This window comes from Camellia sinensis, chromosome 11, assembly GCF_055761805.1.
Source record: "Camellia sinensis isolate YWXY chromosome 11, ASM5576180v1, whole genome shotgun sequence".
Lineage (NCBI taxonomy): Eukaryota > Viridiplantae > Streptophyta > Magnoliopsida > Ericales > Theaceae > Camellia > Camellia sinensis.
In genome coordinates, this window is record NC_138971.1 from 148,063,582 (window position 1) to 148,083,772 (window position 20,191).

Genomic DNA, 20,191 nt, shown 5'->3' on the forward strand with positions numbered 1-20,191 from the left:
AGATAGAAGATAGAAGGGGAAAAAAAAGAGAAATTATATTTTTGGCCAAATTTTGGAGCTTTGACGACATGCAAAAAGAGGTCGAACAAGGCGCACAAGAGGTGAAATGAAAATTAGGCCATGAGGTGAATCCAACAATGCAAAAATGAGGTAAAACAGAGTTATGATGAGAGAGATACAAGGGCTTGAACATGTAAATTTGAATATGAAAATTTTGCCCAAAGAAAGAAAAATCTTACTTTTTTGCCAACTTTCAGAACTTCGATAGCATGCAAAAAGAGGTGGAACAAGTTATATAAGGGGTGGAGTGAAAATTAGGCCATGAGATGAATCCAACAACGCAAAAATGAGGCGAAACGGTGTTACGATAAGGGAGATACAAAGGCTTGAACATGTAGGTTTGAATATGAAATTTTTGCCGAAAGAGAGAAAAATTGTATTTTTGGCTACCTTTTGGAGCTTCAACGGCATGCAAAAAGAGGTGGAACAAGGCGCATGAGGGGTGGAATGAAAATTAGGCCATGGGATGAATCCAACGACACAAAAAACGAGGCAAAACGGAGTTACGACGAGGGAGATACAAGTGTTTGAACATGTGTGTTTGAATCTAACCTTCTTTTTTTTTTTTTTTTCAGATTCCGTTTGTTCAATCAAACGGATATGGATGGAGGGTTCACATTAAAACGCAGATGAAACTCCAGGGTTTAATTTGTCGAAATTGAAACCTTTTGGGGTGTAAATTGAAAAACACGCTAAACCCTAGGATTTTTTTTTTTGTAATTTGCCCTTGAAATTATAAGAAGTACATGGGTTAAATTGATCATTGAGATACAATTTGGGGGTAAAATGAAATTTCCTCTTATTTATAACATCATTTTTGTGATTTTTTTTTTGGGTGTATAAATTTTATATATAAATAGAGTTTATATCGAAAAAGAAAAAAGAAAAAAAAGAAAAATATGATTTTTTTTTTAAAATACGAAATTCTTAATTGGATCTTACAAATGACAGTATTTCGTCACTAAATGCCCATTTCATCGTAAAAAAAAAATAAAAATAAATAACACTTTTTGTAACTAATATATATATAATATCTCATACCTACAAAGTAATTTTGTCCCTAAATTTGTCTCTAAACCTTAATTTGTTGTAATATTTTGTCACAATATATTGACGAAAAAACTATCACAATCGGTTTATTGCAATGAAATAAAAAAAAAATTACAAAAAAAAAATTGTCACAAAATGAAGTTTTCATCTTCGCATATTTTAATTGACACTAATTAACGGTCAGTGTGTTTCCTCATATTCAGCTACAAAATTTGGAATATTTAAAAGCTTTAATGTTTAAAATTAAACTAACATATTCACTTTGAAGTTATTTAGGCCCAAAAGTCAAATCAGTACACAAAAATTGCCCGGTCTCTCTCTGTTGTTGGAAGAAGTTATGAAACCTTCAAACTCCGGCGAAATGGGCTTTGTTTCTATGGACATTGATTCATAGAATTTTACCTGCAAATGTTGCTTTAACTAATAGAGGATTGGGGGTTGATATTCAATGCCCAAGATGTTTGGAGGAAGAAGAATTTGTGGAACATCTTTGTTTTAAATGCTCTTTTGCCAAGCACATTTGGAGGGGTTCACGGTTGCGTCTGGATATTGAATATGTACAAAGTTTATTGGTTCAGGAAGGGATTGAGTGGTGGTTTCGAAATGTACCACATGAGCAGGCTATAGTGGAAGCAATTAAGGTTTTATAGGGAATATGGATCCACAGGAACAAGGCTATGTGAGTGTTTGGAAAGTGAGTTTTTTGTAAGTTTTTTTAGTTGTAGGATATTATTGCAGAATTTTTTTTTTTTTTTTTTTTTGTGTTTGGGAAGATAATTAGGTTTTTTTGTAGTTGAATGTGATGTTTGTGAGAGAAAAAGTGAAATGATTATGGGATTTGATATGATATTTTGTGTGGATTTTTTTTTTTTTTGGTAACCAATTTATCTTGTAGTGAAAAAAAACAAAAAAAAAAAACCAAAAAACTTCCTTCCTTCAAAAGGATATTGAGCATCGGATTCGGACTATTGAGTGGATTAATCACCTAGATTTACCTTCAAATAGACAACTTCATGCTAAATTGATGGAGATTAATTCTATCCAAAACAGAGGGGGGGAGGGGGGGTGTTTCTTTTATTATTACTAACAATGCAAGTTGGTGTCCAGATTCTATTGTGCACAGATTTTTGATCGATGGAGCTGTTAGAAATGGTTCGGAAAAAATCTTGAAAAAAAAACAGAATTTTTTCTAAACTTTGGTCTAATTTTTAGGTGGGACCCGTGCCCAAAGTTGGCGGGCTAAGTGGTAACGCGTTCTATGCCGCATTGTGATTCACGCGGTATATTTGGTTGCTCAAAATCATTATTGGGTGAATGAAAAATTGAAGCCAAAGAGAGCTCCATGGAAATGGAGTTTTGGTGGAAATTTCTTAAAGGTGTGGTTTAGGCTTGTCCCATATTGATTTGGTGGGATACTTTAAGTGGGTTTATAGGGCTTGGAGTTGGAATTTAGGGTAGGTCCCAAGGGGGCACCCAAGTTTTGTAGAGGGGGAGGTTATGGGTAAAATGGGCTAGACCCATTGGACCCAAAATAAACATGCGCGTCGCCATCTGGTCTTGCTTGGGCGCAAAGTGCTTGGTGTGTGATTGAGTTGGGCTTGTCTAGCGCATACTAATCTTTTTGGGCCGAAAAACATTTGAATTTGATTTTATTTATTTAGAAATAAAATCTGTCCATTTTTTATTTCAAATTATGGTTGGAAATAAAATTCAAATTCAAATTTTTTTTGCACCTCTTCACAAACAGATCCGAAAGTCTGTACAGAGTCAAAACTGTTCAAATACAGTTTTTTTTATCTGTTCAAAATTCAAACCCCAAAACAGTTTCATATCTGTTTAACTATAAACCAAACAGATTCACATCTATTTAATTCAAATTGAACAGGTCTTGCACCTGTTGAGTATTGTCCGAACAGGTTTTTTACTTGTTGAGTTCAAATGTGAAGAGCTACCAATCCATCTATAAATAGACTAGTCCTTCATTTGGATTTGCACTAGAATTTTTGTCCATAATTCTGCTTTTGCTCTCTGCATATTTTGCTGCATTAACTACATTAATTTTCTGTGAGAAAGAGTGTATACACTTAGCGTGTTTATTGTGCGAATAAATTGTAATGCTACATTTATTAGCAGTTGATCATTTTATCTTGAGAGATAGACGGCTGCATATTTGAAATCAGCGTGGAGAGGATGAATCTGTCTTAAGAACACAATGTCAAACACTAGACTTGATCAAAATATTGTTCAAGAAATTAATCAAGTAAGTTGTTAATTTATTTTTTGTTTTATTTATTTATATCAGATTTTGATTTTATTTTTGTAACAAAATAAAATATTTTTTTATTTGTTTAATTTTATTTCTAGTTTGATTTTTGTAATCAAACATTCTCCCTTATTTCTTTTATTTTTTTTGTTTGTTATTAAGTATACAAACTTAATCTATACAGAATACAGTGAAGATTGTCTAACAGAAGCATGGAGGCAACAATCATCTCAAGCTGGGCCTGAGTGGGTTGCGATGGACTACAACGGAAATCCAATCATCAAGCAACAATTTTCTTTTACAGCATCTTCAGCACTAGTGGCGGAGGCAAAGGCATGTTTGGAGGTGCTCAAATGGTTTTCACACACCAAATCGTGTCAGCCAATATTCCTATAGATTGTTAAATGCTGGTAATGCGAATTAAATCAAAGATGGCTATAGAATGGGAGTTGTATTCTATGTTGAAAAATATTAACTTTGTAGTGTTTTGGATCATGTATGCATTACTAAGGTAAATAGGAATGGTGTTCAATTTGCCTATGAGGCAGCGAAGTTAGCCTTAAGTAAGGGCTAATTTTATTTTGTATGCTATTATGTGTGATTGTATTTATTTTATTATAATGAATGTCCTTATTTCCTCTCCAAAAAAGATAAAATAAAATTTATTAGATCTTAATAATCGAATTCATTATTTTTATGTTGATGTTTGGGTAGTATTGTTCTGGCCGTGAAATTTACTATGGGTCTTATTTTGATCAGTTGAACTGTTTATTTTTTAAGTCGCTTTATGGTGATCATGCACAAAAAAAAAAGAAAAAAAAAAAAGAAAGAAAAGTCCATCTAATGTATATTGATACATAATTTTATCATATTATTGTATGATCTATTTCAAAATCATTCATGTCATACATTTTTTTTTTAAACAAACGCTATAAAACTATATATAGTTAGGGATATTGTGTATGAATAATTTATACAAAAAGACCTAAAAATGAATAACTCAAGTTACCGAAAGGAGCACAATAATGTTCCCTATAGCCCTCCTATCTAATAATTGTCATTGATTTAATGCACCTATCACTCACGATAAGAAAATATAGTCATTATTATCCATAAATTTTCCATGTTACCTTTTGGTTTAGAATCAACCAGGGTCATTTTTTGATAAATTTGTTTCCAAGTGTTTTATTCTATTTAACATATTATTCCATCTAATCTATGTTCTTTTTGAGTATTTCATTAGGTCTTATTTAATGTAATATGACCAAATCATCTTTTTTAAGTTTTTGCACATATTTTTATTTTGAAACTAATACACAATAAAAAAAATAACAATAATCCCTCATTCGAGAAAATCTCTCCCTTATTCTATTGAGAAAATCACTCTTATTTAACAAAGAAAAATCTCAAATTATGAATTTTCAATTTTTTTTATAATGTGAATATTTTAAAAATAACGTAATAAAAAATTTGAACGAAAATCAAAATATAATGCGAATGTTCATAGTAAATAACAAACATACAACTAACTTTCGAAAAAACAAAACATATACCAAAGTTCAATGTAAATGTTAATGTTCACAATAAATAACAAACAACAAACATACAACTAACTTTCGAAAAAACAAAACTTATACCAAAATGCAATGTGAATGTTCACAATAAACAACAACAACAAACAACAAACATACAATTAACTTTCGAAAAACAAAATTCATACCAAAATACAATGTGAATGTTCACAATTTACAATTAACATACAACTAGCCTTAAAAAATAAACTCATACCAATGTGAACATTTACACTGCAACATGAAAACATGAAACAAAAATGAAAAAAGTAAAAATCGACTATTTCGATTGTTCAATGGTAACAAAAATGATTATTCAACCAACAAGCATAGTAACAAAAACAACAAACATACAACTAATTTTCGCGAAAACAAAACTCATATCAAAATATAATGTGAATATTCATAATTTATAATTAACATACAACTAGCCTTAAAAAAAACTGAAGTCATACAAATGTGAATGTTCACACTTTAACATGAAAACATGTAACAAAATTGAAAGAAATAAAAACCGACAATTTCGATTGTTTAATGACAACAAAAAAATAATTGTTCAAACAACAAACATAGTTCATCAAACAATATATAACAAATCATCAAATAATATATAAAAAATTATCAAATAGTTCATATATATTGACGCACATTTTTAGAAAAAATATGTATATAATTAACACAGGTATAATACCGGTTAATAAACTTCACAATACCCGTGACTATACAAATCAACGAAGAGACTACAGTTTATGTGTAATAGTGACAAAAAAAAAATTGATTGTTCATCATTAGTTTACCATTATTTCTGTTGCGAGTCCATCATCAGTCTACAACTAATCTTCTCTTCCAAATATTCTTCCATAGCAGGACATTAATGCAAAATAATAGTAAAGGAAGATCCTTGATCAAGCGAATCCCTTCTTCCATATTCTATATACAATGTTTTATATATACCACAAATAAAATATATCTAATAATTGATATTCTCTCTCCTAAATATATGATAATAATATATATATATATATATATTATAATAAAAGTCAATAAAAATAAAATAATCTATATAATAATTATAATATAAAGTTAAAAAAAAAGATCTATTAAAATATAAATATAAATATATGAGACTTGATAAAACATTAAAAAAATTTATGAAATTGAACTATAAGTCTACTAAATAAAATTTGTAAATAAATCTCTCAATCAAGAATTTACATGCTAATAAGAAAAATTATTTCATGCCATTGCCAGCAGTGGCGGCTTCGCAATTAAGGCAGGGTATTCCATTGAATATATATATATATATATATATTTATTTATTTATTCTTTGTATATATTACTAAAGTTTTATTTGGCATGGGCTATGATAATCAATTTTTTTGTGTTGGGACTTTTTTAACTTTGTTTGGTTTTTGTTTTTAGGCTTTTTTTACTTTTGCGAGAGAAAAAGTATAATGATTATGGTTTAGACGTGACATTTTATCTTATTGACTTATATAACTTATTTTATCTTTTTATATTTTTTTAGCCCCAAAATTAAGTCAATCAGTCCACCTTTCATAATTTGAATTTTTTTCTTTATGCCATTGCCAGCAGTGGCAGCTCCACAATTAAGGTCGGGTATTCCATTGAATATATATATATATATATATATTGTGGGTGCTGATTTCTGACCACATTGTCAAACAGGTACTCATCTGGAGAACACCAGCAGAATAGATTGCGCCCGAACAACCTGTCACAGAAAGATAAGACTTCGGCAGTGGTTCGTCCACCCGGTGGCACTCCGATGATCAAGTCAGTACTCAATTATCTCTCAAAGATAGCAAACAGTGTTTAACTTACTATGCCATGATACAAAAAGGGTACCTTAGACCCACGAGGGTGCCTTACTTTTATAGGCAGTGCAAACCTGATCCTTGTAGAAGCCTAGTTTCTCTTGGACTCTGGCTCAATGCTCATCCTGAACTCTCAAATATATAAAGATAAACTCCCTAAGAGCTTTATCCTTATCCAGACTGAGGTCCTCCCCCATTCTAGGACTTTTGTCCCTTATCTACTCATCTCGGATTCCGGTATCTCCGTAGATAACCTCGGCCTAGCCGAGATCACCTCGTCGCTATGATCAGGACACGTGGCACCTCGGCTGGCACTCCGATGCCACCTTGGCCACGTGTCGTCATTCACAAAAATATGCCCCCACAATTGCCCCCTAAGTTCTATTACCTCGGCATCCTGATGTGATGGAACCTACATCGTTTGTCCACATAACACGTTGGCTAAGACTTGCTTTATCCTTCATTACCAAGGTCGTCACACGTCAGCTCCATATGACCAAGACTACAATGTGTTTTATTCAACGCCTTAGAACCAAAAACTAAGTTTTTCAAGTTCTTTAACCGAGATCGTCCCCCTAGCCAAGGTTTTTGCTTCATTAAATCAAGAACTCCAAGAGTTCTATTTGCGCATGAACTGTCACGCACGGTTTCTTAACCATTTTTGCCACACGTATTTTCCTCATTGATTTGTACCTGACACGCACCATCAGGTCGCATCGCTTTTGCGCATGCCGCCAGACAGGCACGTCATCCAAGGCACATTCATTGTGGTTTGCCGCCTTTTTGTGTTTTGATAAAAATGTTTTCTCTCTTTCCGTCTTTTCACTTCACATCTTTGATTTCGCTCAAGTCTTCTGTCTCTAAAGTTTCTTGCTTCCAAACCGCCATTGTCCAAGCTCTCAAGCTCTGCAACTTGCTCCGTTCATCTCCTCCAATGAAGCATTCACCGTTCTGCTCCATTTACCGTCATCGTCTGACTTCGGCGCACCTCACACCGGCGCCATTTTCTTCAGTAAGTCACTATTCCCCTCCTTTTAGTTTTTGACTTACTTCGAACTTTGTTACATTTGTACACTACTATTGCGAAGCTATTCATGTTCTTTGAATCTTCATTTGTATCCTAAATTCCGTCATGTTTGTTTGTGATTTTACCTCTGTCCAATCTGTTTCTGTGTATATTTACACACATTCCACTCACACACTTGTTTATCTCGCTATTGTACTTGATTTTGCACATCTGCACACGCTTCGTACAATGTTCTTAAATTTCTATTGGTTTTCTTGGGTCTGAATCATTGTGTTTTCTTCCTTTTTTTCTTGCTTTATTTCTAGATTCTTACCCTCAATTCTTGTTTCCGTAGATTTAGGCTTGAGATTTGATTTAAAACCCCATCCCTTAGGAAAACTGAACCAAAATCCCCTTAGATCCTTAGATACCTTTGTTTCAATGCTCTCTAGGATTCAGCCAAGGTCCTTTAAACCCATACAAACCGTTTCCTTCTAAAATCTTGCATTCTTCCCCTTTAGCCAACATCATGGGTATGTTTAGGTGGAGGGTGGACACCCCAGAAAAGCTTGAGCACTTTAGGATAGAGTTTTCTATCCCTGTCGATGTAAATCTTAGGTTAGCAGGGGAGGAGGACTCCATTATGCCCAACGACAACTTCATGCCCTTCCCAACCTTTATAAAGTGCGGACTAAGGTTCTCTCTCGATATCCTTTTTCGCCAAGTCCTTCATTACTACAAACTTAACCCAATGTAGCTAGCCATTAACTCTTATAGAGCCAGTAATGGCATAATTGCCCTAGCTAGCTGAGAAAATGCTAGGATAACCCTAGCCAACATCCAATACTGTTACACCATGTTTGGCCTGAAGTCAGAAAAGGGCTACATCTATTACCTTAAGCCGAGATCCACAAAATACAAACTCATTGCCGACCTCCCAGACTCCAACAAAGATGCTGGAGATGATTATTTCATCTTCTCAAGCAACTGGGAGGGAGTTCCCATCAGATGATGACCTCCACCTCTACCCTTTGAGCCGAACAGTTTTTAAAGAGGGTAATGATATGAGCCAAGTGTCACTTTACCTGCTTTCAAGTCTTTGTTCATTTTATATGTTCTAATGTCTGTTTTTTTGCTTACAGTTCTTCCTTAGCCACCGAAAGACTTCCGCAAAACCTTCTACCCCAGCAAAGATTTCAGGAAGCTGCTGGACTTGCTTGTTAATTAGCGTAAGGCTCCTCTGTTGCTGAACTATATCTCAACTTACAAATCCACCTTGTCTGACGTCCTAAGAAGAGCAAGTCTCCACCTTCAGTAACAACTCCCCAAACTACTTCATCGCCAAGGCCTGATCAGGGATCAACCTCTGGTCCCGTGGAGCAACCGTCAACATCTGCTCCACAATTAATCCCTCATGCCCAGCGTCAATGTCGTCGCTGAGTTCCCATCTTTGCTCCGGCAGGAAGAACTTGCAGCCAAAAATGACAGAGTGCTAAGACGTCGGCTTTCGATCTGGCCCACCCCCCCCACTGCTCTTCCTGTAATCCACTTCAGCACAAAAGTTACAATCGTCACCACTGCCGACAAGATGGGACGCAGTAAGGTTGTCGTTAAAGACCTTCTAGCCGACATCCCTGGTGTTGTTACAGTCTAATCTTCACCATCGCAATCCCAACCAAGGGCCAAGCCAAAAAGAGTGAAAAAGGCCAAAGCCAAGGCAACAATGACTTAGATCGATTCTGAGGACACTTTGCTTATATCCAAGCTGGCCGAGGTTGAGAAAAGCTCCTCCACCCCCGAGAAGAGGCCCGCCAAGGCTGAACCCTCCGAAACCACTAAGTCAAAGAATCTGAGGTCGGACTCTGCAGCCACCTCGGGTTCTCTTAAATCTGATGACCCTTGGGTCCCCTCTATCACGATTGAGGACAAGCCAGTCAGAGCCAATGATAGCGCTACTGATATTGAGGTCGGCTTTGCCCTCTCCACTGCGTTGTTCCTTTCCAATGACCTCAACCGTATGGTCCATGTCAGCGAATATGAAAATTTCTCTTTGATGGTACATCACTTTGTACTGGTAAATTTCTAACACTTGGTACTCTTCATTTTTTGTTTTCATACTAAAAGAGTTTACTAACTTTGTTCATTCTGCTTTTCTAGGAGATCCAGCACGCCCACTCCTTTGCGATGCAGGCTGAGGACTTGAAGAAGGAGCTAGTCCACAAGACGAAGGAGGTTGCTGGTTTGCTTAAATCCCTAAACAACGCCAAGGCCAAGATGAGAGTGCTAATAGATCAGGCCAAGGCAGCCAAACAAGCCCAAGATCAAGCCGAGGAAAAGGCAGGTGATGTGGAGGCTGTTGCTGAGGTTCTCAAGGCCGAAATAAAATAGGCCGAAGCAAAAACAATCAAAGCCCAAGCAGAGCTCCGAAGTGCTTTGGCCACAAAAGATGCCAAAATCGAAGTGGCGGATGAGAAGGCCTATGCCGAGGGGGCAGACGACGTCCGCGAGGAGTACAAGAAACAAGTCAGACAGGCATGCAACAAGGGTTACACCCTTGGTTGGATGGCTGCTATCAAGGAGTTGGATGTCCCCGAGGATTCCCCCCTTCATGATGAAGGCCGACTTTCGGTGCCATTCCCTCATGTTTCAAGCCATTCTGAGGCTAAGGCTCGGGTGGAAGAAGGAGAAGAAGAAGATGAAGATGAAGAGGCCGAGGTGGCAGCCGATGCTAAGGGTTCTGTTGGGGCCAAGTCCCCAACTCTGAATGAGCAAGTCCTCGATTTGACTTAGGATAAGGAGGACGAGGTCTCAAAAAGTGCCTCCCCCAAGAAGACTACATCCGAGGTGTCTACCACCGAGAAGAGCCTCGATCAAACTTTACAAGAAATTGACGCCGAGCTCGAGGCTGAGAAGGCTGCCGAAAAGATGTCATTGTTGTCTTCTGGGACACATCCTACCACCGACGTCGAGCAGTCTTTTCTAATAGCTTTTATTTCTATGCCTTGTACTTTTTTGCTTTATGAACGATGTTAGCTTTATATTTGGCCGATGTGCCCTTTTTGTATCAGAACAAGTAATCCTTCTACAGGCCGAAGTGCCTTTTTTCCCTTTCAATGCAAGTATAACTTCTTCTTTCAAGTGTTTGTATGTTTGTATGCTTTTACTGCTTCCATACTTAGAATATTTTTGCATGTCTTCAAAGTGTATTTTTATCTGTAATACCTCGGACATAACTTCTTGATTGTTTATCTCGACCTTGGTTTAACACTTGAAAACATTGTAAAAGTGTTTTCAGAAGTGTTGACTTAAACTTTGCCACTTTACTCTTTCTTATCAAGACTTATGTCTTCTATATTCCCCGAGTTGGACAACCATGGTCATCTTGGCAAGTACGTATGTACTTCTTGCAATATTACCTCGGCTTAACTTCAACTTTGTAATTTTTCTTGAAAACTTCAACAAGTGTTAAGCCAACTCTAGCTTGTAAATTTTTCTATAAAATTCCAACTGTTAAGCACTTTAAACTTTATTCATCATTCTCCAGCTCTTTGCCCCCTAATGTGAACTTAAGTTTCACTTATGTTCACATTATGCATGTGCCGATGATCTTGTTGCCGAAGTTAGATTCAAACAAAGACTAGTCGAGGTTCTCAACCTCGGTTTCGCTGTTACCCTTACTGAAATGCACCTATTTCCGATCTGAGTTTGATTCTGCCGACATGGCAAGTCTAGGTTAATCCAACTTAGTTCAACTTCATTATATGCAAGTATAATTTCAAGTCCGCCATATAATGAGTCTAAGTCATTCGTCATGTTTCACTTAGAAACATCGCCAACTTAGTTTAACTCTATTATATGCAAGTATAATTCAACTCTGCCATATAATAAGTCTAAGTTGTTCGTCATGTTTCACTTAGAAAAATTGCCAACTTAGTTCAACTCTATTATGTGCAAGTATAATTCAACTCTGCCATATAATAAGTCTAAGTTATTCATCATGTTTCACTTAGAAACATCGCCAACTTAGTTCAACTTTATTATATGCAAGTATAATTCAACTTTGCCATATAATAAGTCTAAGTTATTCATCATGTTTCACTTAGAAACATCGCCAACTTAGTTCAACTCTATTATATGCAAGTATAATTCAACTCTGCCATATAATAAGTCTAAGTTATTTGTCATGTTTCATCTACAAACATCGCCAAAGGACTGGTTAGTCGTATTACATATGTTTGGAAAAATCAAGCTAAAATTTTATTACTACTTCGGCTAATAACATAAATTTTAAAAAACAAAAATCTAATGATAGAAAAACTTCAAGTTGCAAGTGTTCCAGGGTCTTGGCAACTCTTTGCCATCACTATCCTCAAGCCGATATGCACCATTACCGGCAACCGAGATAATTCTATAAGGGCCCTCCCAATTTGGGCCAAGCTTGCCCTCTCTGGGGTCCTTCTTGTTGCCGACCACTTTCCTCAGCACAAGATCCCCAATTTTGAATTCTCTTGGGTTAACCTTCTTGTTGTAAGCCTTAACAAGTTGTTGCTGGTATGCCCCCAGCCGAATTGCTGCCCTCTCCCTTCTTTCCTCCAACAGGTCCAGATCTCGGGCCAGGAATGCCTCATTAGTCCCATTCTCTACTCCCTGGGTTCTGATCCCTAGGATGCCGACTTCTACTGGGATAACTGCTTCAGTGCCATAGGCCATGGCAAATGGAGATTCCCCAGTTGATCTTCTCGGCGTAGTCCGATATGCCCAAAGTACATTGGGCAACTTATCCATCCACTTTTTCTTTGCTGCTTCCAGCCTCTTCTTGATCCCATCCAGTATTGTTTTTATTGGATGCTTCTGCTTGACCATTACTCTGAGGGAAGCTTGGAGTAGAGTAATAATTCTTGATTTTGTATTTTGCACAGAAGCTCTTGATTAGCTTGTTGTCAAACTGTGTGCCATTGTCTGCTATTATTGCCCTTGGGATCCCAAACGTAGTAATGATGTTCTTCCATATGAAGTTCTTCACATCAACATCTCGAATCTTTGCAAGGGGTTCTGCTTTTACCCACTTGGTGAAGTAGTCTGTTGATACTAGTAGGAATTTTTTCTGTCTAGTTGCTTGGGCTAGTTGCCAACAAGATCCATGCCCCACTAGGAAAATGGTCAAGGACTGGATACTAAATTTAAATTTGCTGCTGGTTGATGTATCAAAGGTGCGAACCTTTGACACTTCTCGCACTCTCTGACATAGGCTTCAGCATCCTTCTGCATGTAAGGCCATCAGTACCCCTGAGTAATGGCCTTATGAGCAAGTGACATGCCCCCAGTGTGGCTCCCACATACGCCTTCGTGTATTTCATACAAGAAGTCTTCAACTTGTGAAGGATGCACACATCTCAAAAGGGGACCAGTAAAAGACCTTCTGCAGAGATGTCCCTCTGCTGTCAGACTGAATCTTGCCGACTTCAGTCTGGTCTTGTGTGCCTCTTTTCTATTCTCTGATAGCTTCCCATCTCTAAGGAACACTACTATTGCATCCATCCAACTTGGTCCCATCTCTACGCATATTGTTTCATACTCTGTGATTAGTGGTTCCACACTTGAGCCTGACAAGTAGTCAATCATTATTGTCCTTGCCTCCCCCCCATTTCATTGCACTAGCTAGGTTAGCCAAGGCATCGGTATGGCTGTTGTCATCTCGGCTAACCTGCTGTAGTCGGTAGTCTTGAAACAAGGCCAGTAGTTTAACCTCCTTAACGTAGGCTATCATTCTTTCATCTCGGGCTGCATTCTCACCTGTTGCCTGGTTTACGATAAGCTGGGAATCAAAAAAGACCACAACCTCGTCGGTTTCCATTACTGCTGCTAGCTTTAATCCTGCGATTAATGTTTCATACTCTGCTTCATTGTTGGAGGCTTTGAACCCCAAACAAATTGATTGTTCTAACATTTGTCCATCTAGAGATACTAGTACTACTCCAGCTCCCGCTCCTTGTCGGTTTGAACTCCCATCAACAAACAGTCGGAAGGAGTCGCCGATGTAAATATCGCAGGGCTTGAGTTTCTCTTCTTTCTTTTGCTCTGCCGTGGGGTTTTCATTCCCAGGTGGGTTTCTTCTTGTTCTCCTGGACATCCTAAGCTGCGACTCTTCAGAGCCCGATGTGAGATGGCACCGGGTGTGAACTCGACCACGAAGTCGGCCAGAACCTGGCCTTTGATTGCTGTTCTGGGCCTAAATTCCAAGTCATATTGGCCCAATACTACTGCCCATCTGGCTACCCTTCTTGTCAGATCTCCTTGCTGTAGTAGGGACTTCAAGGGGTGTTCAATCAATACCACAATCTTGTGGGCATGGAAATAATGGTTCAACTTCCTGGAAATAGTTGTTCAATTAGCAAGGCCAGTGTCAATTTCTCCAGGGGTAAATACCTGGTCTCTGCGCCAGCTAGGGTTTTACTCACTTAGTAAACTGCACGCTGTTCTCCCTTCTCTTCTCTGATTACCACTGCACTCACTGCATGCTCTGAAATTACCAAGTATAAGAACTGCTCCTCTCCAAGTACTGGATTTGGGAGAACTGGTACATTGGTTAAGTATCTTTGCAAGTCGACTAAGGCGACTTCGCACTCTTTTGTCCACAAAAAATCTGTGGCCTTCTTTACAAAACTGAAAAAAGGTTTGCATTTGTCAGAACTTCTGCTTATGAACCTATTTAGGGCTGCGACCCTTCCAGTCAACATCTGTACTTGTTTTGCTGAAGTTGGGCTCTTCAAGTCCAGGATGGCCTTGATCTGATCTGGGCTCGCCTCAATGCCCCTTTTGGTAACCAAGTATCCTAGGAACTTTCCTGACCCAACTCCAAATGCGCACTTCGACACATTGAGTCGGAGCCGAAATGTCCTCAGGATATCAAAAACTACTTTCAGGTCAGCCAGATGATCCTCAGGCACTTTGGTCTTCATGACCATGTCATCCAATGTATACCTCCACTGTTTTGTCTATTAGATGTCTAAACATCTTAGTCACCAATCTCTGGTAAGTTGCTCCTGCATTTTTCAACCCGAAAGGCATCGCTCTGTAGCAATACAACTCTTTTGGGGTGATGAATGCAGTCTTCTCCTTAATGGGAGGGTACATGATTGTCTGATGGTACCCCTTGTAAGCGTCCAGGAAGCTCATTCTTCCATGTCCTGATGTGGCATCCACCAATTGGTCAATCTTAGGGAGTGGGAAACTGTCTTTGGGACAAGCCTTATTCAGGCTGGTGAAGTCCACGTAGACCCTCCATTTTCCATTCTTCTTCTTCATAACAACTGTGTTTGATAACCATGTTGGGTAGAATACCTCTCGAATGGCTTTGGCTTCCAGCAATTTATCCACCTCCTCTTCTACTGCCTCAACATGTATTAAGGTCGGCCTTCTAGCCTGTTAAATGACAGTTTTAGCCGATTTGTCTATATTCAATTTGTGGCAACTGACCTCGGGGTCAATGCCAGGCAGCTCGTATGGTGTCCAGGCAAACACCTCAATGTTTGCTCATAGGAACGGCTCTAATTCCTTTTCCTCTTCCTCGACCAAACCTGAGCCGAGAAAGAAGAAGCGCTCTTCATCATCTTGTCAGACCATAACGTTTTTTAGGGCTTCTTCACTTTTCTCAGCTGGTTCTTTGTCGACGTCGTCCAGGACCTCCATGTCTTCATCCTCAATCTCGGTTGTGTCTGCATCTCGTATGGTATAGGTGGATTTCATAGCTGTCATGGGGCAATTCTTCCCCTGTACCTGGTCCCCTCTGATCTCTTCAATTCCCTGCTTCGTCGGGAACCGCAATAATTGGTGTAATGTTGAGGGAACAGCCCTCATTGCGTGTAACCACGGTCTTCCCTAGATAACGTTGTAAGGTGAAGGGGTGTCAATGATTGTGAACTCTATGCTCACTTTCCTGGTGCCTGCCTGCACCTCCAAATTTATTGCTCTCAAGGGCCATGTTGGCATTCCATTAAACCTGACCATTAGACTGTTGGACTGTTCCATATTGTCTTGGTGAAGGCAGAGCTCCTTGTAACATCTGATATATATGATGTCACAAGAACTTCCTTGGTCAACTAGAATGCACCTTACCTGGCATTCTCCAATCTTCAAGGATATCACCAGAGCATCATTGTGTGGATACTGCACCATGTCTAGGCCAACTTCAGTAAAGGATACCATTGGACCCGGACACTCGCTTGCCCTAGGCCTTTTTTGCTGGACCTGACACACGTGCTGTAAGTGTCTTACCCTCTGAGTCTCCCTACGTATCTTGTTCTTATTGACCCTCGAGTGAATCACATTAATCACTCGAGGTCCTTCTGTTTGTGGTTGTGGTGCTAGTGGGGGTGGTGCTGCCGGTGCCTGGGGCAACCTTGCCTGTTCTTTCCTTGTTCGGGCCTTATCCACCAGGTCCCTCAAGTGGCCTTATCTGACCAGGTCTTCTAAGTGTGTTTTTAGGGCTCTGCACCCCTGAGTCAGGTGCCCATCCTCATTGTGATAGGCACAATGCTTCCCCAAGCTCCTTCCCATAAATTTGCCGGGGATCTTCTCTGGCACTCTATAGTAAGGTTGGTTCCTGATTCTCTCTAGGACTTTGTAGACCGGGATCCGGAACACTGTGGTGACTTCCTGTGCAGCCCTTAGTCCTGTATCTTGCCTGTTATATCTAGTATTTCCTCGGCCTCGCTTTGGTGAGTCGTTTCTCTTCTCTTGCTTTGACGCCTTTGTCCTTGGCGTGTCTTCTTCGGCTCTTGCATACTTCTTGATCTTGGCCATGAGTTCCTCCATACTCTTGGGCAGCGTCCTTGCCAGTGACTTTCGAAGCAGGCAGTCATCGTTCAGGCCGTTCTTAAAAGAAACGACCGCCAATTCTTGATTGCATCTTGGTATTTGGTTAAACACTTCATAATACCTTTTAGCATAAGCCCTGAGGCTTTCATCCTCTCCAATTCTCAGAGCCATCAGGAAGTCTACCCTCAATGGCTGCAATTTGTTTATCACAAACCTAGCTATGAACATCTCGGCCCGGCCTTCCCAACTCTTCACAATTTCTTTCGACAACTTGTGAAACCAGTCTGATGCGATTTCCCTAAAGGAAGAGGGAAATACCTTACACAGCAGCGGCTCGTTCCCGGTGTACAGTGCCATTGAGTTCAGGTACAAGCCGACGTGGAAGTTAGGATCAGGCTTGCCATCGTATATCTGGAATCTCGGCATGCGGAATCTTTTCGGGGCCTCAAACGTGTCCAGCTCTACTGAGAATGGTGTTCTTGGCTTAACCGGAGATGTGACCTCGGCATCTTGTCGCTTCCTTTGTAGGTAGTCTCTCAAATCCTCCTTAGTCCATCCAGGAGCTTGACTGTCAACGGATTTCAGCTTTTTAGGCGCGTTGCTCCCGGTGTCATTGTGAGTCCTCTTGGACCTCCCTCCATTCGTCGTGTCAAAGCAAAGCTATTTCCCTTGAACATGCCGATGTTCCTTGGCATAGGCTTCTTTGGTACGATGTGTCTTCTAAGACTCTCCTCTCATCGATTCTCCTTGCCCGACCTCTCGTGAAGGCCAATGAGAATACTCCCTCGCCTTGTCATGCTAGGGGACTGCGGGGATTGCTTTCTACCCCCATTTCTGGGCATCGTTTTTGCCCGCTGGAATCGGTGTGTCGTCCAATGGAAACGGTGGTTGTATGATGTTGTTCTGCATCATAAAATTGACAACCGATTGCAGGTCCACCAATTTGTTTGCCATCACCTTCATCTCACTGTCCCTCCTCAGGCATCTATCTTTCCATACCTGGAGATCGCTTTCGTTGTAATACTTGCCTCGGTCTGCCTTCTTTGGCATGTCTCCCTCTTTGTCGATGTCTTTCTCTCCTGGATTCTTATCCCGAGGTTCTTCGTTGTGGTTATCCTCCTCTACGTTAGGGTCAATGTGTTTACCACTTCCAGTTGAGATGTTGTCCCCAATCTTCTCTTTCTGTCTGTCGTTGGCCATCTATTCTCTTTCCTTTCCCACAGATGGCGCCAAATTATGGGTGTTGATTTCTGACCACACTGTCAAACAGGTACTCAGTTGGAGAACACCGACAGAGTAGATTGCCCCTGAACAACCTGTCATAGAAAGATAAGACTTCGGCGGTGGTTCGTCCACCCGGGGGCACTCCGACGATCAAGTCAGTACTCAATTATCTCTCAAAGATAGCAAACAACGCTTAACTCACTATGTTAGGATACAAAAAGCGTACCTTAGACTCATGAGGGTGCCTTACTTTTATAGCCAGTGCTAACCTGATCTCTGTAGAAGCCTAGCTTCTCTTGGACTCTGGCTCAATGCTCATCCTAGACTATCAAATAGATAAAGATAAACTCCCTAAGAGTTTCATCCTTATCCAGACTGAGGTCCTCCCCCATTCTAGGACTCTTGTCCCTTATTTGCTCATCTCGGATTTTGGTAGCCGAGGTCACCTCGTCGCCATGATTAGGACACGTGGCATCTCGGCTGGCACTCCGGTGCCACTTTAGTCACATGTTGTCATCCACAAAAATATGCCCCCATATATATATATATATATATGTTTATTTATTATTTGTATATATTACCAAGTTAATCAGTCCACCGTTCATAATTTGAATACTTATATTTACATATTTTGAATATTCATCTTACAAATCTTGACACTCCAATCCAATTCACTCACTCAAACATTGCACACTAATTCTACAACCCATTCACAGTATCTTTAATTGTAATTGTAATACCGTGGCTAATACAACCCAAAATGCATTTAGTTTGTACATTTTATTTTTTGAGTACTAAAAAAAGTTCATTGCATACAAAATAAAACTACCGAAATAATGAATCAAGACATAAAATTTGAAGGGAAAAAAAAAAAAGTCATTTCAAGCTTGTCTGAGTTGTATGACTTGTTGAGATTAATGGTAACACTCCATGTATTTACTGCTATTTATTATTGAAATAATAATAAAAATATATTAAAATTCCCTTTTGTTTGTCATTTAAAAAGTTTAAATTAAAAAATTTATTGAAAGTATACAATAGCTATTGAGAATGTAAATCTTTTTATATGAATTTTAATTACAATTTTGAATGAATATCCTAATCAACATTTCTGAAGCTAATGTAATAAACAAATTTGAACTATCCAAATCTGGTAGTGACATAAGCACTTTAAGAAATGAATAATTGCTCCTTTAAGAGGCCCTCCTATCTAAGTCAACGTACATTAGAAGAAAAAGGAAAAAAAAAAAAATCACCATATAATGAAATGTCATTAACGATTATAATTGATATACTAATTGATACATATATTTTCGTAGAAAGGAAGTGGAATTGTTTTAGTCTCATACCGTGTCACATTATTCTAAGAATTAAAGACGGCTGAGAAGGGTACTGAATACCAAATTAAGGTAAATTTTATCATCGAGGTGGATGTAGTCATATCTTATGCTTGTATGTGTGCTTTTTTTTTTTTTTTGTTATTATTTGTTGTCTAATAAAAACTAATTTTTTGCATGCAATCTCTTTTTATAGAGCAAATTTCATTTATACTCCTATACTTTTACACAATTTTCAATGACTCCTCAGACTACTCTTATTTTCACGTGTACCCCCAAAGTTTTTAAAATCGTATCAATTTTGCCCGTGCCATCACATTTGAAATGGAAAAAGTTAAAAAAATTACATTTTGGCCCCAAATTTCAAAAGAAAGATGCAGACCTGCCCTTTCATACCAGCAAACCACCACCACCAACCACCACTTCAAGCCCTTCTATCTCTTTCGTCATAACTCCGTTTCGCCTCATTTTTAGGTCGTTGGATTCAACTCACGGTCTAGTTTTTTGTATCACATCTCATATGTCTCATTCTTCCTTTTTTTCCATGCCTTTGGAGCTCCAAAAGTTGATAAAAAAATAAGACTTTTCTTCTTGTTTTTTACTTTTCTTGGAGCCATTTTTCGGACTTCATATCTTTCTCGATTCTTGACAGTTCTACTTCATTTTTTCGCCATTCTCTTCACCTCACTTCCTACTTCGCCCTACACTACCTTACTTTCTCACTTCTTCATGTAATGGATAGTTTTGGTATGCCGAAAGTTGTCCGAAAATTAATTTCAAAACATTCATCTTTTGTTTCTTTCTCCTCTATCTTCCTCATTCTTCTTCTTCTTCTTCTTCTTTACTTATAACATGATGTGAAACATGGTTCTAGGTGGCAACGTAACTGGTGGTGGCAGTCCGGCGATTGCGGTAGGTTTGGTGTTGTAAGGTGGTGATGATGGTAATGCTCATGGTGGCGGTAATGGAACTTGGTTGTGAAAAATGTGGGTTTGCTGTTGTAAGGTGGTGGTGATGGTAATTCT

The 20,191-nt window shown here is 38.8% G+C and overlaps 1 protein-coding gene across 1 annotated transcript; it reads right to left on the reverse strand.

Moving 5' to 3' along the window:
• Positions 1–16,239: 16,239 nt before the first annotated feature.
• On the reverse strand, positions 16,240–19,616 carry LOC145802755 (uncharacterized). The gene is made up of 3 exons (XM_082895528.1): positions 19,563–19,616; positions 16,924–17,265; positions 16,240–16,797 (listed from the first exon to the last, which is right to left on the reverse strand). The coding sequence occupies exons 1-3, from the start codon at positions 19,614–19,616 to the stop codon at positions 16,240–16,242; spliced, it is 954 nt and encodes a 317-aa protein (XP_082751654.1).
• Positions 19,617–20,191: the final 575 nt, after the last annotated feature.